The sequence below is a fragment of the Callospermophilus lateralis genome, chromosome 19 (assembly GCF_048772815.1).
Source record: "Callospermophilus lateralis isolate mCalLat2 chromosome 19, mCalLat2.hap1, whole genome shotgun sequence".
NCBI classification, from domain to species: domain Eukaryota; kingdom Metazoa; phylum Chordata; class Mammalia; order Rodentia; family Sciuridae; genus Callospermophilus; species Callospermophilus lateralis.
In genome coordinates, this window is record NC_135323.1 from 3,140,558 (window position 1) to 3,163,032 (window position 22,475).

The following is a 22,475-nucleotide window of genomic DNA, read 5'->3' on the forward strand; positions in this document are numbered from 1 at the left end:
CCTCACCAAACTAGGCTTGTTATATAAAGAACATGAGAGAACTCATCAATTGAGATAAGCCCTGTCTTCCCAAATCACTTTTAATGATGCAATATTGGAAAGAAAACAAAAATGGAAAAATGCTATTTTACTTTGATTTAGCAAATCCAGAAAGATGATAAAACTCTCTTAAGATGCTTCCAACTGTGACAATCCCACAGTGTAAACACGTTCTAATTCAGAGGTGGTGTTTATTTCCCTAGAAATAAGAACATATACGTCAGGAAGATCATAATGATCCCGTGAGACTGACTAAGGCCTTAAATGCCTCAAAAGACAATATCCGGGTTCCCATTTCTCACCTTTCACTGAGCACATGGCTGGGGAATCAAGATAAATGCAGTTTTTGTTGGTTTTAATATGATTGGTTTTGTTCAAATGTTTCTGTGTTCAAAAACCATCTAAGGATTGAGCATTTCTTAAAACATCTTAAGAAAGTTTTACTGTTGCATGAGGCACACCCTAGAATATCAACAGAGCTACCATTTGAATATTCCCTAGGATTTTTACATTCAGCTGAAAATTCTCTAACAATAAAACCTAAAAAAAAAAAAAAACAAGCAAACAAACAAATAAAAAACTACACAGGCTTGGAGAAGAGTATTTCTTTGACATAACAAAAGTCAAAATTAAGTTAATGACTCATCCCTTTTAAGACAACAGAAGTTAATTTCATTGGATTTCTGCTCTTTTTTTGTTCTGACATAAACTTTTTGAATCTCATGATTATCTGAGAAGCAATACAATTTGTGTCTTTAGAAAAACGAAGGAGGTGTTTTAGTTGCAGACTTGTTTCCACTTACCCATCTTTGACTTAAGGGACATTAAGACACAGGCACCCTTAACATCAGGCATGATGCTTTTAGGATGCACTTGATGGGCATCTAGAAGGACCTCTATTTACACAAAATTCACAGGAGCACTCCCATAACCAGGCATGGCGGCTGGTTTATCCAAAGGGGTAGGCTTTTTGGAATGGGCACTCACAAACCCACAAGGGAGGGGTTTAGTTCATTAGGTAGCACTATCCAACTCATACTCCCTAATTCTAGAAGAGCTGGAAAGCTGTTTCTCTTCTGCCTAGTCCCTAAGGAACTCTCCAGGGTGTAAACATGAGGAAAGCCATTTGGAGGCACCCCATGCAGATTCAAAATGGTGATTCCAGGAGAATCCTTCAAAAATGTAACCTACGAATTTTAGCAAAAAAAAATCAGACCTTTTTCTTTATATTTTGTTCCAGAATTTTATGAAATATGGTGGTATCCTTAAAATACTCTTCTTTTTCCCATTATACACTCCGAAAGAATTACCTTCCCCTCCCTCCCTCCCTCCCTCCCTCCCTCCCTTCCTTCCTTCCTTCCTCCTCCACTTTGGCTAACCTATATCTTTTGATTTTTTCCCCCTCACAGTGTTCTTATGATTCCCACGAGGAAGTTTTTAAACAAAGCGAGTCACTTCTCCTTTGAAAACTCACTCTCTTCAAAACAGTTGGCTTAAGTGATTTCTGATGATGAAATAAAATCAATCCTAAAGCATAAAGATATTATTAAAAATTAAACTTAAAGAATACGCCATGGCTTGGCACAGTGGTGTGCACTGTCCTCCTGACTACTCTGGAGGCTGAGGTGGGAGGACCCCTTGAGCCCAGGAGTTCAGGTCTAGCCTGGGCAATGTAGTGAGACTGTGTCTCAGAAAAAGAAAGAAAAAAAAAGAGCTGTGGATCTTGCAATGATACCAAAAAAATTATTGACATTTCAATGGTACCATCTGGATGCCTCAATGTTATACTATTTTGTTTTATTTTAAAGTCACAACAATTCCATTACATCCCAGGAAAGTCACCATAGAGTGACGGACATGTGCCTCTCTGCAGAACTCACTGACTCAGTGAAGTCAGTTCATGAGATGGCCACCCTCTAAACTATGCTTTCATCAATTGATTATGGAGTGACCAATGGAAGGGGTTGGAGGGGCTCAGATGATGGGCTACCAGGGCAGGGTTCACGTCAGCAGCTGTATCTACTGTGCTCTGCTGTTGCTATGCATGGTTCTGCTTCTCTCACCTTGACCTTGAAGACCAATGATCTATTGAGGTGGCCCATAAATGGTTCATCTGTGATGGAGGTTGTCCACAAAACCATTCACCCCAAACCACCAGAAAGACATGGGCCAAGCTTAACTGTATCACTGAGAAGTCGGCTGTCCCCAGACCAGTTCTGGGACAGTCAAATGACCAGAGCAAAGCAGGTGTGTGCTCTGCAGAGTGGGGCCAGGGTCTGCCTCCCTCTGACAACCCTAGTTTCTCCTCACTCTCAACCCAGACCCAGGGATGTAAGCAAACTGGTTTATTCCTTGGTCATAGAGGATAAAGTCTGGTTGGTAGTTCTCCACTCTGGTTGCACATGTTATGAGAACACTTCTAAGAACGTCTGGCGACCAGGCTACGCCTGAGCCTGATTAAACGGGAGTCTCTGTAAATAGGTCTCAGGTGCTGGCAATCTCTAAGCACTCACAGGTAACTCAGGTGCAGCTGCTTCTGAGAGCTACTTGGGTGGCTGAAGGACTCTCACTTTGGCTGCTGGTTAGAGTCCCAGGGAGAGGTTGAGAGTGTTCCCAGTGGGGCTCTGCTTACTTGATCTGGAGTAAGGTCTGAAGGGTGTTCTGAAGGCATCCTACTGTGTGCCCTGCGGCACCAGCGCAGAGTGGCGGGGGGGCTGAGGCCCGGAAGCCCTTACCAGTGTGGCCTCATTTTGCAGCTTCTATCTGGTTACCATGCCAACATCCAGGGCATCCCTGGACTGCACAAGATGCAGCCGTGGGGACTTGCAGCTGTACCGGGGAGTCCATTGATGCTTTCTGAGACAATGAGCCCCAATCTCACTCTGGGAGGGAAGCTGGCCTCTGGTAGCTATCAGATCACTTTCTCCACATTTGATTGCTGACCTCTCCCTCGGATTTCAGCCCCTCCTGTGGATTTGCTCAAGGTCATCTCTCTGTGGGTCTTTCCATATTTCCTTCTAGGCCTGCCTATAATACTACCTTCACCAATTCTTTCACCCCAACTTCCTTTCTAAGTTCTATTGGTCTTACTTACCCCAGGATTTCTCAACCTTCCCTGAAGATAAAAAAAAAAATATATATATATATATACCTGGAATGCTTGTTAAAAACCCAAATTTCTGAATTTTGACCTTGACCACCTAAGTCGGAATTTTTATGAGAGTGGTCTGGTAATACTGGCATTGCGTCGGAACCCAGGCCTGACTGTTGACCAGCTCAAGGGAACACCATCCTCCTTGTGTTCCAAGCAACAGGTGAAGAGAGGAAATCTTGACTCCAGTTACCTATTTTCATGGTGGAAAAGGCTGGGGAACCTTGCTGAGAAAGGTTTCCTGCCGGTTCGCTCCCTCCCTTGAAGTTCTCAAGCCCACTTTTCCTAGGGAAGGTTCATGGGAGAAGGGAAGGTTACTACTTTTACAAAAGAATAAATCAAATGGTAAATTACTGGATCCCAAGGAGAACGCTACATTTGTCTTGCCCATTGGGAATATCAACTCCAAGGGCTACTGCCTAACATTAATGGTACAATCGTCTCTGACAGAAGGTTGCTAAGAGTCGTATCAAGGTTAGTAACTCATTTAATCTTCTTTATCAGCCCAGTACTTCTCTCAGCGTTGGAGGTGAGGAAACTGGGGCGTATGGTGTGGGCACGCTGCTACTCATGGGGGTGAGACAGGAAGACAAGATGGTCACGCGGCTCAAGACGCCACCTCTTACACATTCTCTAAGGTTCTTCCAGGGGCGCTCACAGTGGGGACACTCCATCAGCAGTGGAGTGTCTCTAACTCCTGTTCTGAATCCTCAGCTTCTTGAGACAAAAGAAGAGAGTGTTTGGATTCCTCTTTGGGTCTGATATAATGGAGGTTTCAGAGAAATCATTAAGAATATATTCCGCTTAGCAATGCCTCGAGATGAAGGAGTGACAAGTGGCATGCTCTTTCTTTTTATTATATCTCCAGACTTCCTTTTTATTTTAAGGTGGTTTTCATAGCCCCTCCATCTAGACTTTAGGTCTGACTCAGCTGGCAGGATATTTAAATCAGTCCTGGGGATTGCCATAGATCATCTTCATTCCTCACTTCTCTTCTTGGGCTAAATCTCATGGCTTTGCGATTTTCTTTCTTCTAAAAATCACCCATGGCTAAATTCTAAGAGTCAAATCAAAATAGTGGCCAGTCTGTACAGCCGGAGGGGATCTGAGAAGCCAGCTATCAGGGAAAGAGGGAACTTCTGACACCAGTACCTGGAAGCCATGATTGTAAATGGTTCCCATCAAATAATAGTGGCTTTAAGTTTTATTGTTACTCTTTGGCCTCTTAATCTCATTATATCACTATTATTACACAAAACTCAGGGATGATATCATTCATAGCAAGACTCTTCGTGGAGCAAATACAATGAATATTGAATTTCTCCCTTTTTCTTTCTGCCTCTGATGTGTATTTAAAAATTCTTCAAGGACATCTACCAGAAAATCCCACAGACTGAGAAGTTGGTCTTCTGGCTTGACAAATGGCTTCTAGGATGCCCCAAGACAGGAGAGGGGTGAAGTCAAGTTCCTTCTACTTGCTGGTTCTGGAATGCCTGTGGGCTATAAGGCAGAGGTCTCCAGTCTAGACTGCCCAGGCGAAAGTTTTTTGTTTTTTTTAATAAAAGTTTTTTTTTTTTTTTTTAATGAAATACTGAGGACCAGGACTGCTTCCCAATCATTCAAGTCAGAATCTCGGAAAGTCACTCCCATGCTGGCCTGGCGGCTGTGCCGGCAATAGCCCTCAGGCGACACTAATCCTCAGCCAGCACAGAGCGCTCAGGTCTCACTGTGAGAAAACTTCTCTGAACATCTGTGTTCTGCCTCTGCAGGACATGGGAGGTTGTATCTTTGGGGTTTAAAGTCAATTTCACTCACGTAGATGTCAGCATTTTGCAATTATTATTTTGATACTTTCAGTGTACTATTTAATGTTATTTATGATTATTAATCACTTTCTAACTATGCTCACCCCAAACGCTTCCTTTTATACATGTAAAAACTAAGGTGGAAATTCACAATAACCAGGTTATCTTGATGTTCTTCTTAAAAAGTTGCTGGAAGGGCCACCATGGAGTCCAGCCACATGCTTTCTTGACATTAAACATAACATGCAAAAATCAGGTGCTCCAGCTCAAACATTCCTGTTGATGACTTCACCAAGTGGTTGACTGCATCCTTCATTCAGCCTCGTTCATTCAATCTCGGGTGGAGGAGAGGGGTGTGCTGCACACGGGGCATGGAGCAGAGCCTAAGGCTTGGGCAGCTGTGCTCACAGCCTTGGAATTGCATTGGAAGATCTGCAGTGGGTTTTCCTGTCTGGAATTCAATAATCTAATGCTTCTTTCAGTTTTGTCACTGAAAAAGGGGGATTTACTTGCTTGTGATCAGTTTTCACATCCAGTTCCGAAATTCTATTTCAGAAGGGTACAGATCTCAATCAGATTCACATCTGTCCTACCCTGTTGTTGCTTTCATTTACACTTCATTCCTGTGGTTATTTTTATTTATCTTTTAGTACCAGATCATACATACTTCAATAAACTGCAGCAAACGATAGAGTGAGATGAGGTATAAACAGACAGACAAGCAAGCGATAAACAGATTAACTAGAAGGCTCTAGAAGGACCTATACTGATTCCATTTCTAAAAAGGGGAATACATTAAAATATACTTAAAAATGTTCCATTTAGACACAGTGCCTTTTGCTAACATTGCATTCATAAAATTGCCTCCATGGAAAGGAGAGGAGGATGGTGAGCCTGTCCTAAATGAGAAAATTCTCCCATCAAGCTCTGGGTTGGGGAAATTCAGATGTAAGGACATCTCTGTCAGATAGAGACCCTTTTGTCACTTCAGTCCCTCGAACATCCAACATCCTCCCCATCCCCACTGTATTTCTGTTTTAGGCTCAGGTGGAATGGGAGTAAGAGCAAATCGAGAAGCCACGCCCTGTAGCTACAAGCTGTCTTCCACTAGCAAAATCATTTCACCTTTTTGGGTCTTGGTTTACTCATTTGGAAAATGGGGATTAAAAATAGTATACACCCAGTACAGCCCTTTGGAACAAATTTAATGAGAAAAAAAATTAATGTAAAGTCACTTTATTGGGGGAACATGGGCATTGATATTTCTGACTGTGTAGACTCATGAGAAGTATCAACTCTTCTCTCCCCACCCAAAGAACAGGGCAGGCAACTGGCTTTACAAAAACCTAACACAGGGATGGTCTAGGGGCTGGGTTTACCCCGAGAGCCCTAAGCATTTTCAGTATGGAGCTGATGCCTCTTAGGCAGCTTGATTTGTCCCCTGTGTGAGAAGAGCAAGTTCAAGGAGAAAAAAAAAGAACCTGGAGGGGAGGCTGTTTGAGATCATGGGCCCCTCTACCTCTTTCACCCAACCTGTTTTTACCTTTTTTAGCTAAAACTCAAAACTTCAAAGCAAAACCCAAAACAAGTTTATTGAGTGATATTTCATTCCATCTCATCAAACATGTTTGCATGTGGAAACTTGTTGGGGATTCAAGAACAAGACTAAAGGCCCCCTTAGCTTAGGATGCTGGTCATCATCATCATAATGTGCTGAGTGCTGGGGGTCAGGCTGCACCTGAAGGGCTCTGTTGAGGCCACAGGGAATTCACAACCACCCAGTGGGGCAATGATCACCCACCAGCCTCACTCAATAGAGAAGTGGTCAAAGATGGACTAGTTTAAATGGCTTGCCCATACGATCTCACGTAGTAAGCAGCTCTACTGAGACTGGACCCTGCTTTAAATCTAAATCTGTGACCAAAGTCTGTGCCTAGTAGTAAAGATTTGCTACAGAGGGCACAAGTCAGAGAGCAGTACAAGGAGCAAGAAAGATCCCATTTCTATCCTGACACAGACAGGCACTGTCCTGCCCAGGTTCCCAAAGGGCTAGTGTCACTATCTAAGTGTTATCTTAGAGATGGCCAGCTCTAAAAACAACTCACACTTTTAAATGAATGCAGTTTGCTTGCTATTCTCTCTATGTGTCCAATGCTTGCAAAGCCTCATTCACACTTTTTGGACACCTGTCGTTCAAATTGGGTTATGATACCATTGGCACCACCTCCTTTAGTTTCAATGTTCACTCTCATCTCCTCTAAATCTAATTAGTATGATGCAGATGAGGACACTGAGGTCCAATAATGTTAACAGAAACCAAGTGGGATTTTTCTAGGTCACATTTCATATGAAAGTGAGTCTGTTATGCAATCATTGACAAGATATAAGGATAGGGTCACTTTCTCTACCCATGGAGCTTTGGGGTAAAGAAAATGATTAACTATGGCCATAGGCTAAAGGAAAAAATCATACAGAATAAATTTTGAGGGACGCCAAACGTTTGACAGCTAGCTCATCCAAGAAGGGAGAGCAGGGAGGAGATGGTAAGTGATCAGGGGGGACCACTGGGCAAGGTCAAGGGAAGGGTGCTACACTTCTTCAAGGACAGGCCAGAGCATGTCCATCTGGATGATGAAGATGATGAAGGGTCAGGGTGTTTGCCTTTGATCATGTTTCGGCACCTCAGAAATCTATTAATCTGTTGAAACAATCACACATCAGAAGGCAACCCAAATGCACCCAGAAACAACAACAAGATCGACTAGTCCCTCTCGATGGAGAGAGACACTCTCTAGTTCTCACTCCTCAAACTCCGGTCTCCCCTGAGAACGGCCCCTGCTCTAATGCTCTGTATGCTAATTAAGTATGAAATGCACTATGGTTTTGAGGAGAATCTAATTCTAGAGGAATCCATCACTGTGCTCACACCAGGGAGAAAACCATGAGAAGTCATTTATTTCTGTCGAATGACTGTGCACAAAACTCATGCTGCACATAAATATGGAAGTAAAATAAGCGGCCACCTAGAAACAGAAATCGGTTCTTCTGGGAACAAAAAAAAAAAAAAAAAATCAACTTGTGTTCATTAGTGCCGAATCAGAACTTCCTTTGATCACCCTAAAGGGAAGAGTTGATGTTCAGAGAAAAGTTCCAATCTTACCACCCCCCCCCAAAAAATAATACCTATTGTATATTAAAAAAAAAAAGAAAACACTAACAACCAGTAAATGAAGAATCACAAAAAAAAAAAAGAAAGAAAGAAAGAAAGAAAGAAAACAAGGTAAAGAAGTGGAGGGTTTGATTTTTATCGCCACATCCACTAATGTTCCCTGAGCCAGGAGGCCTATCTCCTGGGTCTTCCCTCCTTCTGCTTTACTGGGTCACTGCCTTCTCTGAAGCACATTCTTTATTTGCATGGAAATGGCTCCTCCGGACCTTGGAGAGCACCTTCCCACCAGGGGCGTCTGACCTAACTCTGGAAAGCACAGGAGGTGGCTCAGCTGCCTCTAAAGCTTCCCAGCTGAAGGGCCCTGGGGGTGCTACTGCAAGCACAGGCTCTATTTGCTTTTCTGTGGCCCATCAAGTCAATGACCTGCAGCCTGAAAAGTGTGTAATTAGGCTATGACATGACCAAAGGAGGGTCCCACCTGGTCTTGTCACCGGCAAAAATGTCTCCCCACGTGTGGCCTGGCCAGCTATGGTCCATTGGGCTTGGAATTGCCCTGAATGCCTCCCCAGCCCCTGGTTGGTCCAGTCTGTGGACTATTAGAGCAGTGGCCCCCCCAACCCTGCCCGCCCGCACCTTTTTTTTTAACTGCTTCAATTACATATTCACCGAGACACTGTTACAGATGAAGGGCCAAAGCCAATTAATTCTTGAAACAAAGATTTGAGCACTTTCTCTTTTTATGTGTGTGTCTGATGTTTGCCAATGAAAAATAAGAGTCATTCCGGAAATAGACTTCTCAAGAACAGCCACATCGCTTCTCACCACTCAGAGTTTGGTGTCTGTGGGCTCCAGGGACAAAAGCCACAGCGATGTCACCAGGGAGGGCTGTATGTTCCCTCTTCTATAACACTTCAGAACCAGCCAGAAGGCACCCAGTGGCTTCAGTGGCAAAATGGAGGACCGCTCAGGATGAAATGCAGTTACCTTAGTGATGATGGTAAATTTTTCTTTTTTTTTTTGCCTTGAGAATGCCCAGTTGGAACCATTTAAAAAGGAGCCCTGTCTTCTCTATCGTCTCTTTCGTTAGGGAAGTTGAGTCTGCCTGGCATGGGAGCCTTCTAATGGGCATCTCCCAGGGACTGTCTTTCTCTCTGGCTGCCCAAGCACTGCTTGGGATAATTAGCTTTGCTTTTTCTTCTGAAGGACCCTGAACCACTGAGGAAGCAACCGAATCTGATGAGAAAGTGAACTGTACGCAGAAAGGGAAAAGGATGATTTGTAGGACTCCGTGTGCATGCCTATGTGTGGATGTTCAATCTTGAGTTCCAATAACAAGCTGGACACAGTTTCACAGGCACTTGGGAAAGAAAGAAAAGCGTCCGAGGACTCACGCATGCCACATTCCTATTACAAAATGACAGAGCATCTTTTTATTTTATTTTTATCGCAAAACCAAGAAAGCTCATCAGGATGAGTGAAGATAACAGAAAAGACAAAAAACTAAAAATGATAACTTCAACACAGCACTCTCAGACAAGGGGCAGAGGACTACGGACGACTACCCTGTTTTGACTCAACAGTCCAGAATCTAACTTCAAAGTAGCTTCCCCCGGTCCCTTATCTCAGCTGCAAGGGACCACGAGGTCCCCAGAAGCCTCTGTGCACTGCACCGTCTGTCCCTGTTGACCTGGGAATGCTGCCCTCCCTCCACCAGGCTCTGTGGGACTCTCACTGTATTCTTCCAAGAGTAGCTCTCTCAAAACAAAGAGCCCGGCATCAAGTTGCCAATATCCATTTGGGCAAACAAGGATGTTAAAAGTCAAATCGGATATTTTTTTTAAAAAAGGTCCCACTTACTACTACCACCCTCATTTGCTAAATGGAGGGCCATTTTTAGCGGCCAGGGAGAAGAAGACTGGATAAAACCTGTGTGTTCCCCTGAAGCGGGAGCTGAGGACCCCGTCACGTTCTGCAAGTTCTTCTCTGTCTTGGTAAATAGCAAATGCGCCACCACGGCCATTGCTAGATCCGGGAGATCCTATTTTGGCTAAGCAATTCCACCCCATCTCCAGCTTTCCTGTGCACACCACAAAGATCAGGCACCAGGGCTGTTCCTGCCGCACACCTTAACGGCTTCCACCTCATTCCACTGGGCTCGGATCCGAGGCCTGGGGAGACGCTGGACACCGCCCGGCTCTCTGGTTTGCACTGCCTGCCCTTACCAAAGCTTCCACATTATCCACACATCAAATTTTCTGGGTTCTACCTTATGGCCAAAAAAGGTAAAATCATCAAATCTGGAAAGTGCAACAAATTTTTTTTTTTTTTTAAGTAATCTTTCTATAAAGAAAAAGGCCCTTCGTGGGTAAATTAAAATCCTACTGGGGATGCTCATATGCTTTATATGCTGATGATTGCCTACGGTTTATTATATGTCATTGGATAAGGACTCCACATAGAGTGGCATATCATTTTCAATGCAGCCTGTCTGTTTTTACAACGGCATTTCTCTATTACTTAATCTAAGTCCAGAAACAAAAAATAGTGACACTCCTAAAATAGAGAGGAAGTAGACTGCGTGGATGGAAATCAGTTCAAACCCCTTTACTCCTTCGGTTCAGTGTGGACTGAAGTTCTACATAAAGGTCAAGTTGGTTCTATTTACTGTAATTTAGCTTATGATGAAGTGCTATGAGAAGACAGTGTTTTTCTTTCTCATTTTTCCTCTGTCTCCTTCCTTCTTCCCCTCCTTCTGCTCAGCCACCCACCACCTGTGCACTGATCTCTCTCTTTCTAGGTACCTCCCTGCATCTAACCATCTGTTTACATAAGGCATCTATCTATGTCATTGGAATAATTTTAAATAGGAGTAGCCCAAATCCTCCCTGACCCCAAAGATATGCCTACTTATACCTACTGAGTTCAAGAAAGAAATACTAATCTATTTCACTCTGAAATGGAATGTTTTATGGAATGTTTTATTCATGGGTTTTGAGCATCAGATTTAAATGATGTTCTAGCGTGTGCCTTATATGTCTGCCTAAACTTGAAAGGCCCTGCCTTTCTTGCATTAAGATTTACCTAGATGCACTCACAAGTCCCTGTGAGGCCCCCCAGTATAGGTGTGGGTACAGGGAGCGAGGTCCTTGATACCGGGGTATTTCCTTGGGTTCCTCTTTGGGTGAGCTATACACAATTGCTCAGAGCTCATTCCCAGGGTATCTTCTAATGCTGTCTCGGCAATGAGACTTTCAGGTCTTGAAAAACAAAGAACCAAAAAAAAAAAAAAAAAAGAGGGATAAAATAAAACAACCCCAATCCTGTGGCTGGCAATCTCCTTCACTCAGCCCAGGGACACTGTGTGGCCTGGTGCTCTGACCGGAGGTCAAAGGCTTCCTGGCATTCAGGACTCTTCAAAGGAAATGCATGTTTTAAGTGCAGGAAGAACATGGCTCCTGGTAACTCTGAGTGCAAGCGTGTTGCTATGAGATTTTTAGAGTGAGATGCTGGAACACAGTGAGGCTTTCTTCTCTAGCTGGTCTGCGGTTACTTTCTGCCTGAGCAGAGGGATCTATTCATGCACCGACCATTAGGAAATGTTAAGAGTGTCAGCAAGCAGGACGAGATGACCAATGTCTGTCTTTCTAGTGACTCTTTTCTCTCCAAGCTACGTGCATGTCATACATATTTTCCTAGACATTTGTGGCACCATTCACAGGACAGGGAACCTTCCCCACCCCTCACCCCGAGTTTGACTGCGGAAAGATGCAACAGGGGCCAAGTCATCTTACACACAGAAACCAAGAGCCAATCGAGAAGGAGAAGCCTGCCCCAGGCACCATTCAAGCAAGCCATTCATGGAGCTCATGTGATGACCCTGCCGAATCCAGAACGGAACACAGACACATCAGCCACACCAAGGGGGCATGCAATGACCAGATGACCATAGGCACCACCGCCATGCTTTGATTGGTTCAAGCTCAGAAAACAACCTCCTCCAGACTTTGAATGGATACCTTCCGGTAAATCAGAGTGAGATTGAAAGGTTGGGTGAGGTCAAGCGCTTACCAAATGTTTTCTCCACGCCAAGAAAAAGGTGTTCGCCTATCCCCGTTAAATTTGTTAACGAGACTATAAAATTACCTAGTTCAGCTCGGTCTTTTTCATTTGGGAAAAATCTCTGCCCACACCAGATGGTCTTCATTCTGGAGGCCAACACCCAGAGACTCTCGGGGTGCTCCGAGATATTCAGCATGTGATCATTTACCAGGAAGATGATGGGCAGAGAGTTGCCAGGTGCCCAGAGAAGACCTCTGGGCAGTCCTGAGGTTATTGGAGTTCAATGTTTTTCAAAGGTTCCTGAATCTTTAATTGGACGAGGGCTTAATTTGTGCTGATAAAAGGTAAAATTCTACCAACAGGGGACATCAAACTTCTTTCCCTTTCAAGATGTCTGATGAGTGAATCTCATGATTACAGGGAAAGTTTGTTGCCATTTTTCTTTTGATCAAACTGACAACCAGTGAGCATTTCCAAAACACTCTCAATGCCTGCTGATTCCCTTTCCTATGTTGAAGGCGTTTCTTTTCATTAAGAAGGCCATCTCTTTCTCTTCCTGTCTATCTTCCAGAGAAGAGGAGCTCAGAGCCGATGGCTACTGATCTTATTCTGTGAGAGTGTAAAAATAATTTATCATCCTGTTGCCCTGCGATAAATTCTAGATACGTGGCATCTTCAATAGAGATTCAAAAGCTCTTCTGATAATTTCACATTCCCCCCCCCAAAAAAAATATGTGAGCCTTTCTAGAAGGACCTTCTTTCTTCATGTCTGCTTTCTAAAAATGAGAGGAAGCCCCACCATTTAACAGAGACACTTCATAAATCAAACCAGAAACATAATTTTTAGGGATTGTTTTCTGGTAATTCATCTATTACTGGAGTTTACCTCGATGAATAATTCCATGGGTGACAAGGATCTCACTCACGATAGAGTTAGGGAGGGCTGGTGATCAATTTCCACAGCAACCAAGAAGACCTAACGTGCAAATGTCTCTAATGAACAACAAGAGGCCAATTACGTGGGGGAGAATGGAGTTGGTTGGTTTCTTCAGCTGAAACGGTCCTACTGCGCTGGGAGTGGTAGAGTTATTAAAGATTTACCGATCCAAGAATGAGGGCATTTTTTTATTTTTTCTGTAGTATATGCTGCCAATGAGAAATCTTAATAATATTAAAATGACAAATTTTATACATATATTTGCATACATGGTATTCTAAAATGCGGAAAATTATAACTGAATTTTAGATGAATGCGAGTGGAAATAGCTAGCTTCTCAAGTAGCTCTATCGAAGAACAGAATTAAACATTGTTTATTTTGTTCAAATGTCTAGATTGGTCTCATTGAAGAAGGCGATTTTGCAATTTTGTAATTAACCTTTTTTCAACTTGGGGATGGATGCACTTATACTGAGAAGCAAGATAAACATTCAAAGAAATAAATCCGTTTAAGATTCTTATAATTATAAGGCAGGCTAAAGTTACTGTGATTATAATTACACACAAAGTGGGTGTTTGAGAATTTAGCATCTAGAGATATTTTCATAAAAATAATTAAGGGTTGTAGCTGAACCACTTTCCATTTGATACTGTGCAAATTTTCAGTGTTCGTAATTTAATAGCATTAAGTCTTTTCATTTGTAGAATGATCTTGAGTATTTTGAGATTGTCATCATTTTTATTAGCCTTATCGACCTTGTTTCCCTAATCCAGCATCAGAGTGTGTTGAACATAACAATTTATATAAAACATTTTGCATCTTGGCAACTGATTATTGGGTAAGTGGATAATTTATTTATTTACAACTGTGTCTTGACAATGGTTTGGATTTCTTTGAAGCTCCCTAAGCCTTCAGAACTTGTTATGGCTGTTTATAAGAAAATAATACCTGTGTACAACCAGACAGCAGATCAAAACATTCTCTCTCTCTCTCTCTCTCTTTCTCTCTCTCTCTTCCTTCCTCCCCGCCCCCTCCAAAGAGCCATTTGTTATGAGCTTATGCATGAGGTTTTCCAAGTGCAGCTTTTGAAATTCAGGGATTCATTTTGCCTCACTAGGTTGCTGAGGAATTCTGTAGCTACAGTGAGCTAACCACCCATCTTGTGCGAAATGGAATGGAACTGCCGAGAAAGCACACCACAGCAAACCAGAGAGGAACTCAATTGCCACAGGCCAGGTGGGAGGACAGAGTGGCTGCGGCCGCTTCTCACTGAGGAGTCTAATGTGTTGCCCGCTTACCTGTCTGACCCAGCATGCCTCAGCCACACATGCAAATTGTTATCATTATTGTTTTACTCATGAAACAGATTTTTAAATTAAAGGAGTCATTACCAAAAGTAAGCACCCTCTATGACCTTTGTGCATGCAGTGCATCCGAACATTCACATTTATGTCCTCAGAAAACAGAGCCAGGGAGTTGCATTCAATATGGAAACACACACTTTGCTTTCTTAAGGCACCTCTACAATAATAGCTACAGCTTGCTGTTTCAGGAACCAAGTCATCTGTAAGTTCTGGGGAATCAAGCCACCCCCACACACCCGATCTGACTTCTGCATTTCTCAGACACTCCTGGGTCCCTTCCAATGCCAGTCTTCATGTGTGGTGTGCATTGCAAACCGAAGTTGACTTGTGTTTGTAGGATTGGACCCTAGGCATTGTCAAAAAGAATGAGCCTCCTTATGAAAAGCCAGAGGCATTTCCCATTCTTTTTATTTTGAATTAAAAAATGCAGGGAGGGAATACTTCCCTGTGTGGAAGAAGGGAAAGAAGGTGCTTGGGAGGGAGGCAGACCTGTGAGATTGTTCCTGCTAGCTGACACCATGGGGTTTCATAGAAGACCACGGGAAGGCAGTGAGGGAGTGTCCGTGTGTGTGTGTGTGTGTGTGTGTGTGTGTGTGTGTGTGTTTATACGTGTGTGTGTTTGTGCAAGGGATATGGTCGTGAGAATAAAGAGGTCTGAAAAAGGGGTGTTCTGGGGCAGAGTCTCCATGTCTCTGTGTCTTAGCAGAGAGGGTGGGAGTGCAGAATCAACTCATGGCGACTGTTCACCCCCTTTGTGGCCTGTGTACCTTCAGCACAGGGTCTCACCTCTGGGTGCTTTTTCCCCAGCCATGCATTGTCAGAAGACTGGAGGAGGGTCTTCTGTCCCACCAACTAAGTTAACTGCCAGTAGTTGTCAAGCACAAGAAGGAAGGACCCTTACCTGTCACTGTAGGCAGCAGCAGTGGCAGGAGTGGGCTGGGCGTAGCGGTATGCAGCGTAACCACCCTAGAACACAAGGAAAAGGTGACTTAGGGATGCGGAGGAGCCCAACTTGGGGACGCCCAGCAGTGAGACCACACCAGAAGAGCGGTACCCAAATCTACCAATCTAAAGTCGAGGTTAATGAGAGCTTAGTATCAAAGCAGAAGGTACAGAACACACCGAAGAAAGAAGGGGTTGAAACCAGCCCTGCTGCATGTTAAAGGTTAGCATGTGCCCACAGAAGAACCCAGGTCCCCTCAGAAGGCGACACCTGTGTGTTAATGGCCGTTGCTCCGGGGCAGGAGGGTGCTAGGGGTTATTTAAATACTCTACACATGGGCTGAACTTTCCAGATTTTTAAACTTGATCATGCTTTACCTGCACTTGTTAGATATTAAATTTTATTTATTCCATCCTTTATTATTTCCTTTTAAAAAAAGCAAGTAAACCCTCTCTTATTTTCACACTTATTGTTAAAAATCAGATAACATTTCAGGTGAAAGTTCACTAGTAACTCCTTGCATATGTGGTCATTTCACCACTAAGTCTTTTGAAGAGGACTGTCATTGGATTTCTAGATGTTACAGAAGTAACATAAAAATGAATTGTGAGCATCCTTTTAAAGACTCTGTTTTGGTCTAAAAATATCAAACTGTTATGTGTCTCTCAGGTTCAGATGGGGAATGTAGTGTGGAAATCTTGATAAAGTCTTCTAATTTGTAAATAAAATCATTAAGAGAGAAAAAAAAATCTGAAAAGAAGAAATAATTAACATTTAGTTGTATGTACCAGTAATTGCAATTGTTCAATTAAGCAAAGAGGACTAGCAAATGGGCATATTCAAAAGGAATTGTGTTCAGTGGAGCTTTGATTATCAAACTGTGAAAGGAACAGAGCTTCTTGCTCAACGGACCACAGCGATATGTCAACCACTGTGGAACCATCTCAGCACAATTAACAAACACCATCCAGTTTCCCTGAAAAACAGGGGCTACTCGGGTTCTAATTAGAATGCACAGTCCCATAATCCTGAGGGAAGTGTTCTCACCCTCGCCATAAAAGGGCAACTCAGGATAGAATTGTGTGTCAGAGGTCATCTAATAGCCAAGTCCCAAGAGCACTAACTTTTCTTGACATTGATCCTATTTCTGGGGGAAATTAAGCAGGAGGAGAAAAGGTAAATGAAGCCAGGGAATCTGTGAAAAGCATCTTTCAAACTCCAGGCAGGCTGGTCTATCTCTTTCTAGCCACAGCTGACTTTCAGAATGAATCTGCAGTTGCTTGCAAAACAACTCTAAACAGCTAGTTTATCCTTAAAAAGTTCATGCTTTGGCTCAGCCTGGAGAAGACACATCTGAGACATCCTGACAAATAATCAACAATAATTTGGAGCCAGTATTTTTAAAATAGCCTCCTTTATAAAAACAAAGTGTCAGTTTTTTTTTTTTTTTTTTTTTTTTTTTTTAAAAAAGGTCTTAGCTATACACCACCTGGTGTTCCAAACACCATCTTCTCTAATTAGGAATGGAGGCAATCATTAAATGTGCAGGGCAGTCATAACACCAAAGCCATTGTCATACTAGTGCTGAGCCCAAGATGTGGAATGACGGGCTGAGCAGAAATGAGGTCACGGGATTTCTGGAGCCTTTCTTTTAATCTGCTTGCCCGTCTTCTCGGGTTTCATGATGCATACACAAAGACACAGGTGTAGGAGTATGCATATTAAACTTAATGAGGTAGGAAGGGTCTAGAGCTGGCCAGCCGAATGTTAGGAGGCATTAGCTGCAACTGGCTGAAAACTGAGTGGAGAATAAGTGTGTGTGTGTGTGTGTGTGTGTGTGTGTGTGTGTGTGTGCGCGCGCGCGCCCGCGGGCGGGTGGGGGAGGATTCTCTTCCCCAGAACAACAACAGAAAATTAGCATAGGTATTTGTATCAGGTGCCATGCAAATTGTGAATGTGTGACTATGCATTTGGTCCCAGCAAAGATTGCTAGCATTTGTAAGAGCAAGTGCTCCTTTGAACTTCACCAATCTCCCCAATGTCTGAAGCAGGTAGCAAGTTTGCTAAATGGAATTAACTGTTATAGTGCAAGTAGAAATTAAAAAGAACCTCACTGGGTTGATATCTATCGTAGGAACACAACTTGCAGGTGTGTAAAACAGGAATCCTGGAAAAAAAAAATGTGCTCATCCATGAGGATTTGGGAAGGCTCTCTATTGTGTATATTTGCATGTGTCTTGGCCATTAAGTGTGTGTTTCTATACAAGATCCTGGAATTTGTTCACAAGCATTCCTGATTCAAAATTCAGCATCCTCATGTGCTGCCGTCTTCAGAGCAGGTGAGAAGACTTTGACCTTGATCAGCGGTCTCATCTCTGTCCAGCAGACCACATGGTAATGACAGACTTGCCCTGGATCTGTGCTTTCTAGTCAATAGTGTTTAGTGTCTCCTGGACACTTGGATTGTGGGTAGGGCGACTAACTGAATATTTAATTTGCTCAATTTTAGTTAATGTGAGTTCAAATGTAAATAGCCAAATGCAGGAGGTGGCTACAGTGCTGGAAAGCCCAAGTCTAAGTGGCCCCTGGAACCTGCAGTAATTGGGGTGAAAGAGGATTAAGTGGCTTGATACCACCATCCTTCTGTTACCTTGTCTTCCTCGCTATTTTTTCTTTTGCATGAAATCCATATGAGGGAAAGAGTGCAATTGTGCATTAACTCCGTGTATGTGTGCACACACTATAAAATGATCCAAAAGTACACATTGCTTTAATTTGCCTTTCTAACAGGTGACTTGGATCAACTTCATTGCTTTCTATTTTGCAGCTTTCCGTGCATAGTTGCAGCTGTTGCGTGGCTTTATGTCTCAGAAAGGAGGTATCTCTGCTCTTGGGAGGTCACCAGACCCTGTTCATGTTGAGCCTGGTCCTCCCAGACTTCATGACAAAAATCAAGTCAAATAGATTTTTTTTTTTCCTGCCGCCAAACCAAAGGAAAAGGGAATGATAAATACAACACAGCTCTACACATCCCACTCATAAATACGCTCATTTTTCACTTTGGCAGCAAACTCTAAATGGGTGTTGATATCAAAATAAATTTAAATGGACACCACTACCAAAGACAGGCATCCAAAGAAACCTGCTCTCCTAGACTGAGCTGTCTCCTCTGTTAGGGAATCCCTGGAGGCCCCTTGGCATAGTCACCCACAGAAAATGCTCTGAGAAAGCATTTTCAAAGTTGTGCTCATTGGAACATTAATGATGGCAGGAAAAATAAAAAAAGATTCCATGACCAAACAGGTTGTGGAAATGCTGGGTTACGCTAGGTGAAGCAGGAATTCTACCTGTGGAACTTCGGAGAACAATACTGAACACTGATGAACTACCCAAGGTAACTTGGTGATAGAAAACAGACTTTCCACCTCAGACTATAAACTTTTAGCAAAAGGAAGGTTCTAAAAATGTGTTAGTAAGTGAGGTCAATGTTCATGTGCTGGAGGGAGGGGACGTGCTTCTGAGTAGGGCTATGTCATGTGTGGGGTGTGTATGTGTGTGCACACACGTGTGCATGGTTCCTTCAGTACCAGGGCACCAGACAGCAGAAATGATCCTGACCTGAGAGAGAGAGAGAGAGAGAAGCTTGCTCCTTGTCCAGGTGTAGCCACAGGCACAGACTCACTTTGTGCAAAGCAGGTGTGTTGGTATACACACCACTCAGATTTTATTCAGTGCACTACCATTTGCAAGAACATTTGGAAAAGGAGACATTTAAATACAACCATGACTCCTTAGTTAATCTGCCTTATTATACCTTCAGCTACTTGTGAAGTGTGGCAACAGAAACACAGTTTTCTTGAAATGTGACCCTAAAAGTTGATCTCAGGTATCTTGACTACTTTGCCTTCTCCTAGGTCCGAGTATCCCTTTTTCATATTTGTGAGTTTTAAAATTTTTTAAAAATTTAATTGGATCGATTTTCATGACTGAAAAAAAAAATAAGTACCTTGCTCGTTGACTTGATACTGAATAAAAATGAGAATTGCAGGTAACAGGGAAACTCGTGTGATAAAGCGCCCACAGATCATTCTCAGTTTGATATTCATCTTTCATTTTATTTGACAGTTTCAGTGTTAGTGATAGACCAAATCTGGAGACTCAGCCAGCAACAGATGTGTTGATTTTTTTTCTTTTCTTCCTACAAATCCAGTCACTTGGGCCTTCATTTGGGGGTTGCTTCCATAGCGAGAAATAAGGTTTGAGAGTTCTAGCAAGTGTGAAATAAATTCCTGACCAGTTATAACAAAACCAAAGAGGGTTATTAAATGTTAGCTCTGTGGACCCCATGTTGGATATAAGGGCTCCAAGAACCTACCAAAAAATGGCCCAGGCAATTGGGTCAATGACACCCTCTAATTATGTTTTTTTTTTTTTTTGCTAAATTTATATTGATTGAGTCCAGATAAGGCCAAGAAATTAAGAGCTGAGCTTTGACCTCCAATTTAATATGCTTGTGATCCAGCAAGGCTCACGGGTGCGGCTGTCTGACTTCAGTCACGGAAACAGCCTCCGCGTAACTATGGACCTATCAGAAGACAAGGGGGTAATCATCCCTACGCTAGAGCTCACATTAAAACTGGAAAATTCAGCGAGCTTCTCCTTCGATGTTAGAAAACGTTTCCCCCTCCCCAGAACTGCCTCGTTAGTAAGGATCTCACAGCAAACCCACAACAAAGTGATGAGTTTTTCCACCAGTTGGGATTCATACCTGCAGCAATTTATTGCCATACACAGGCTCTTGATACACTACTCTATAAGGAAACAGAAATGTAATGTTTTCAATGCAAAAAAAATGAAATAAATAAAAGAAGATGCATAAGTCAGACAGATTCCAGAGTAATTCATTTACAAGTTTGCTTTTCTGAGGTCACTGAGACAGGGGTGTGACCCACTAGACCAAAAGGGGAACCGGGCTTGGCCAAAAGCTTGTAGCTGCAAGTCTTTATTATGGAGACTCCCGAAGAAGGCTGGGATCACGATCCATGCGCACTATTTGTATTTGGGATCTAACCTGTGTCTATTTTTAAAGAAGTAAAAAACGATAATTTCATGGCTTTTCAACTTGCGAAACACAATCCAATGTTTCAAGCTAACTATAGGGAATTTGTCTCTTTATCTCATGACTGGAATTCTCCAGTCTACCTGGGGATTTAATTTGGAGGCCTAATTATGTAGGCAGCTATGACAATGATTTAGTAGCAGTCACAACTACATCAGTGGCTCTATTTGCTAGTAATATCAACTAATAACACAGTGGAATTGTATTTCACAAATTCATGAGTCACGCTGAGGCTACCAAACCTACTTTTAGTAGACTTGACTGGAACACCTACGGGTGGGCATGTTTAACAGAGCTACTATTAAGACACAGGTCCCTAACGCATCACTTCATTGAAATCTAATGCCGACAAGGACTCGGTCGAACCCTCTACAGACTGGAAACCATTGGGGATGTGAGTTATTCACGAGTGATCTCTCCTGCATGTGGATTGAATTTCAAGAGAAACTCTCTAGTTCCAGAAGATATCAAGAGTTTGGGCATTTTTAGGGATTTAGGAAGCTGCCTATAAATGTATGTGTGTATATTTTTTTTTTCTTACATAATCTGATTTTCCTTTTGAGTCAGTTTCATTCAACCTTGTCATTTAAGTTAAAATCTAAGCTTGTGGAGCTCTGTCAAAGTTCTCGTGTCCACCCTCAGCAGATCTCACGGCATATCTGAAGGTTTCGGATAAAGACACGGCACTCCAGGGCCCTGCTATTCCTATACTGTCCGTCTTCTCTGACTTCTCACCCTCTTCCTTTCCTTTCTTAGGTTTTTCAAAATTTGCAACAACTGGGCTGGGGATGTGGCTCAAGCGGTAGCGCGCTTGCCTGGCATGCGTGCGGCCGGGGTTCGATCCTCAGCACCACATACCGACAAAGATGTTGTGTCCGCCAAATACTAAAAAATAAATATTAAAATTCTCTCTCCCTCTCTCTCCTCTCTCTCTAAAAAAAAAAAAAAAAAAATTTGCAACAACTTTAATTGGCCGGTTCAGTGCTTGAGTGTGGCCTCTGTAGCCAGATCATCATGGCTTCACGCTTCCAGGTCAGGAGAGATAATGAGACACATTATTTCATCTTTTTTTTTTTTTTCCTGGCAAAAAAAGAAATATTTCCCTTCTAAAAAAAACCATGGAGGTGATGTGCTCCCTGTCTTCCTGGGTGTGTGAGAGGAGGGATACAGCTTCCCCGCTGAGCTCCTCGTCTCTGGAACAGGGGACGCTTGGCGAATTGACCCTGTAATGACGGAGGGCAGGCAGCCTCACGCTGCCCCTCTGCTGGCTCTTACTAAAAGTGGGGTCCCAAGAGCAAAGACTCGAGTTTGTATTGGGGAGAATTCCCACTTCCCAGTGTCCCCCAAACCAGGGACACTTCTTTTTCCTGACCTCAAATATCAGTGGCATGAGGACACCTCTTTGTCTTAAGACCCGTGGTTGACAGAGTGACACGAATACAGAGGGCAGTGTGTCCAGCCACGGCATCCACCAGAAACTGGTTATCACGGAATTCAGGAATGGTGTGAACATGCGTCTGGAGTCACTGAGACACCTCCTCCAGGACGCCCTAGTGGCTGCACTCAGGAACCCCAGGCACCCCTAGCTAAAGGGGCACCTTTCACATTGATGTTGGGCACCTTCCTCTCTCTCCCTCCTACTGCCTGGCTCATCGCTGTCCTACCCCAGTTTCTACCCATAACTTGTCAAAATTCTTACAGCTCTCATAGAATTTCACTTCCTCCGGTCCCTCTTTGAATTTCAATATCTTTGATCAGCAGCTGTGTCCTTTGCCCTCTTCCCGGAGGACACCAGCACGGATCTTGGTGAAGCTCAGGCAACACCTCTCTTCCACCTCCCGGCGGCTCTGGCCCGGAGGGGTCTACAGCTTCCCTGTGAGTAGAGTGG

The 22,475-nt window shown here is 43.2% G+C and overlaps 1 protein-coding gene across 4 annotated transcripts in view; it reads right to left on the reverse strand.

The window, feature by feature from the left end:
* Rbfox1 (RNA binding fox-1 homolog 1) overlaps window positions 1–22,475 on the reverse strand; it is a 303,442-nt gene that overhangs the window by 17,937 nt on the left and 263,030 nt on the right. For all 4 annotated transcript variants that reach the window (XM_076840764.2, XM_076840766.2, XM_076840763.2 and 1 more), the window contains exons 10-11: window positions 20,237–20,279; window positions 15,427–15,491 (exon numbers count right to left, since the gene is read on the reverse strand). In XM_076840764.2, coding sequence (XP_076696879.1) covers window positions 15,427–15,491; window positions 20,237–20,279 — 108 coding nt within the window. The remainder of the gene's footprint in view (window positions 1–15,426; window positions 15,492–20,236; window positions 20,280–22,475) is intronic.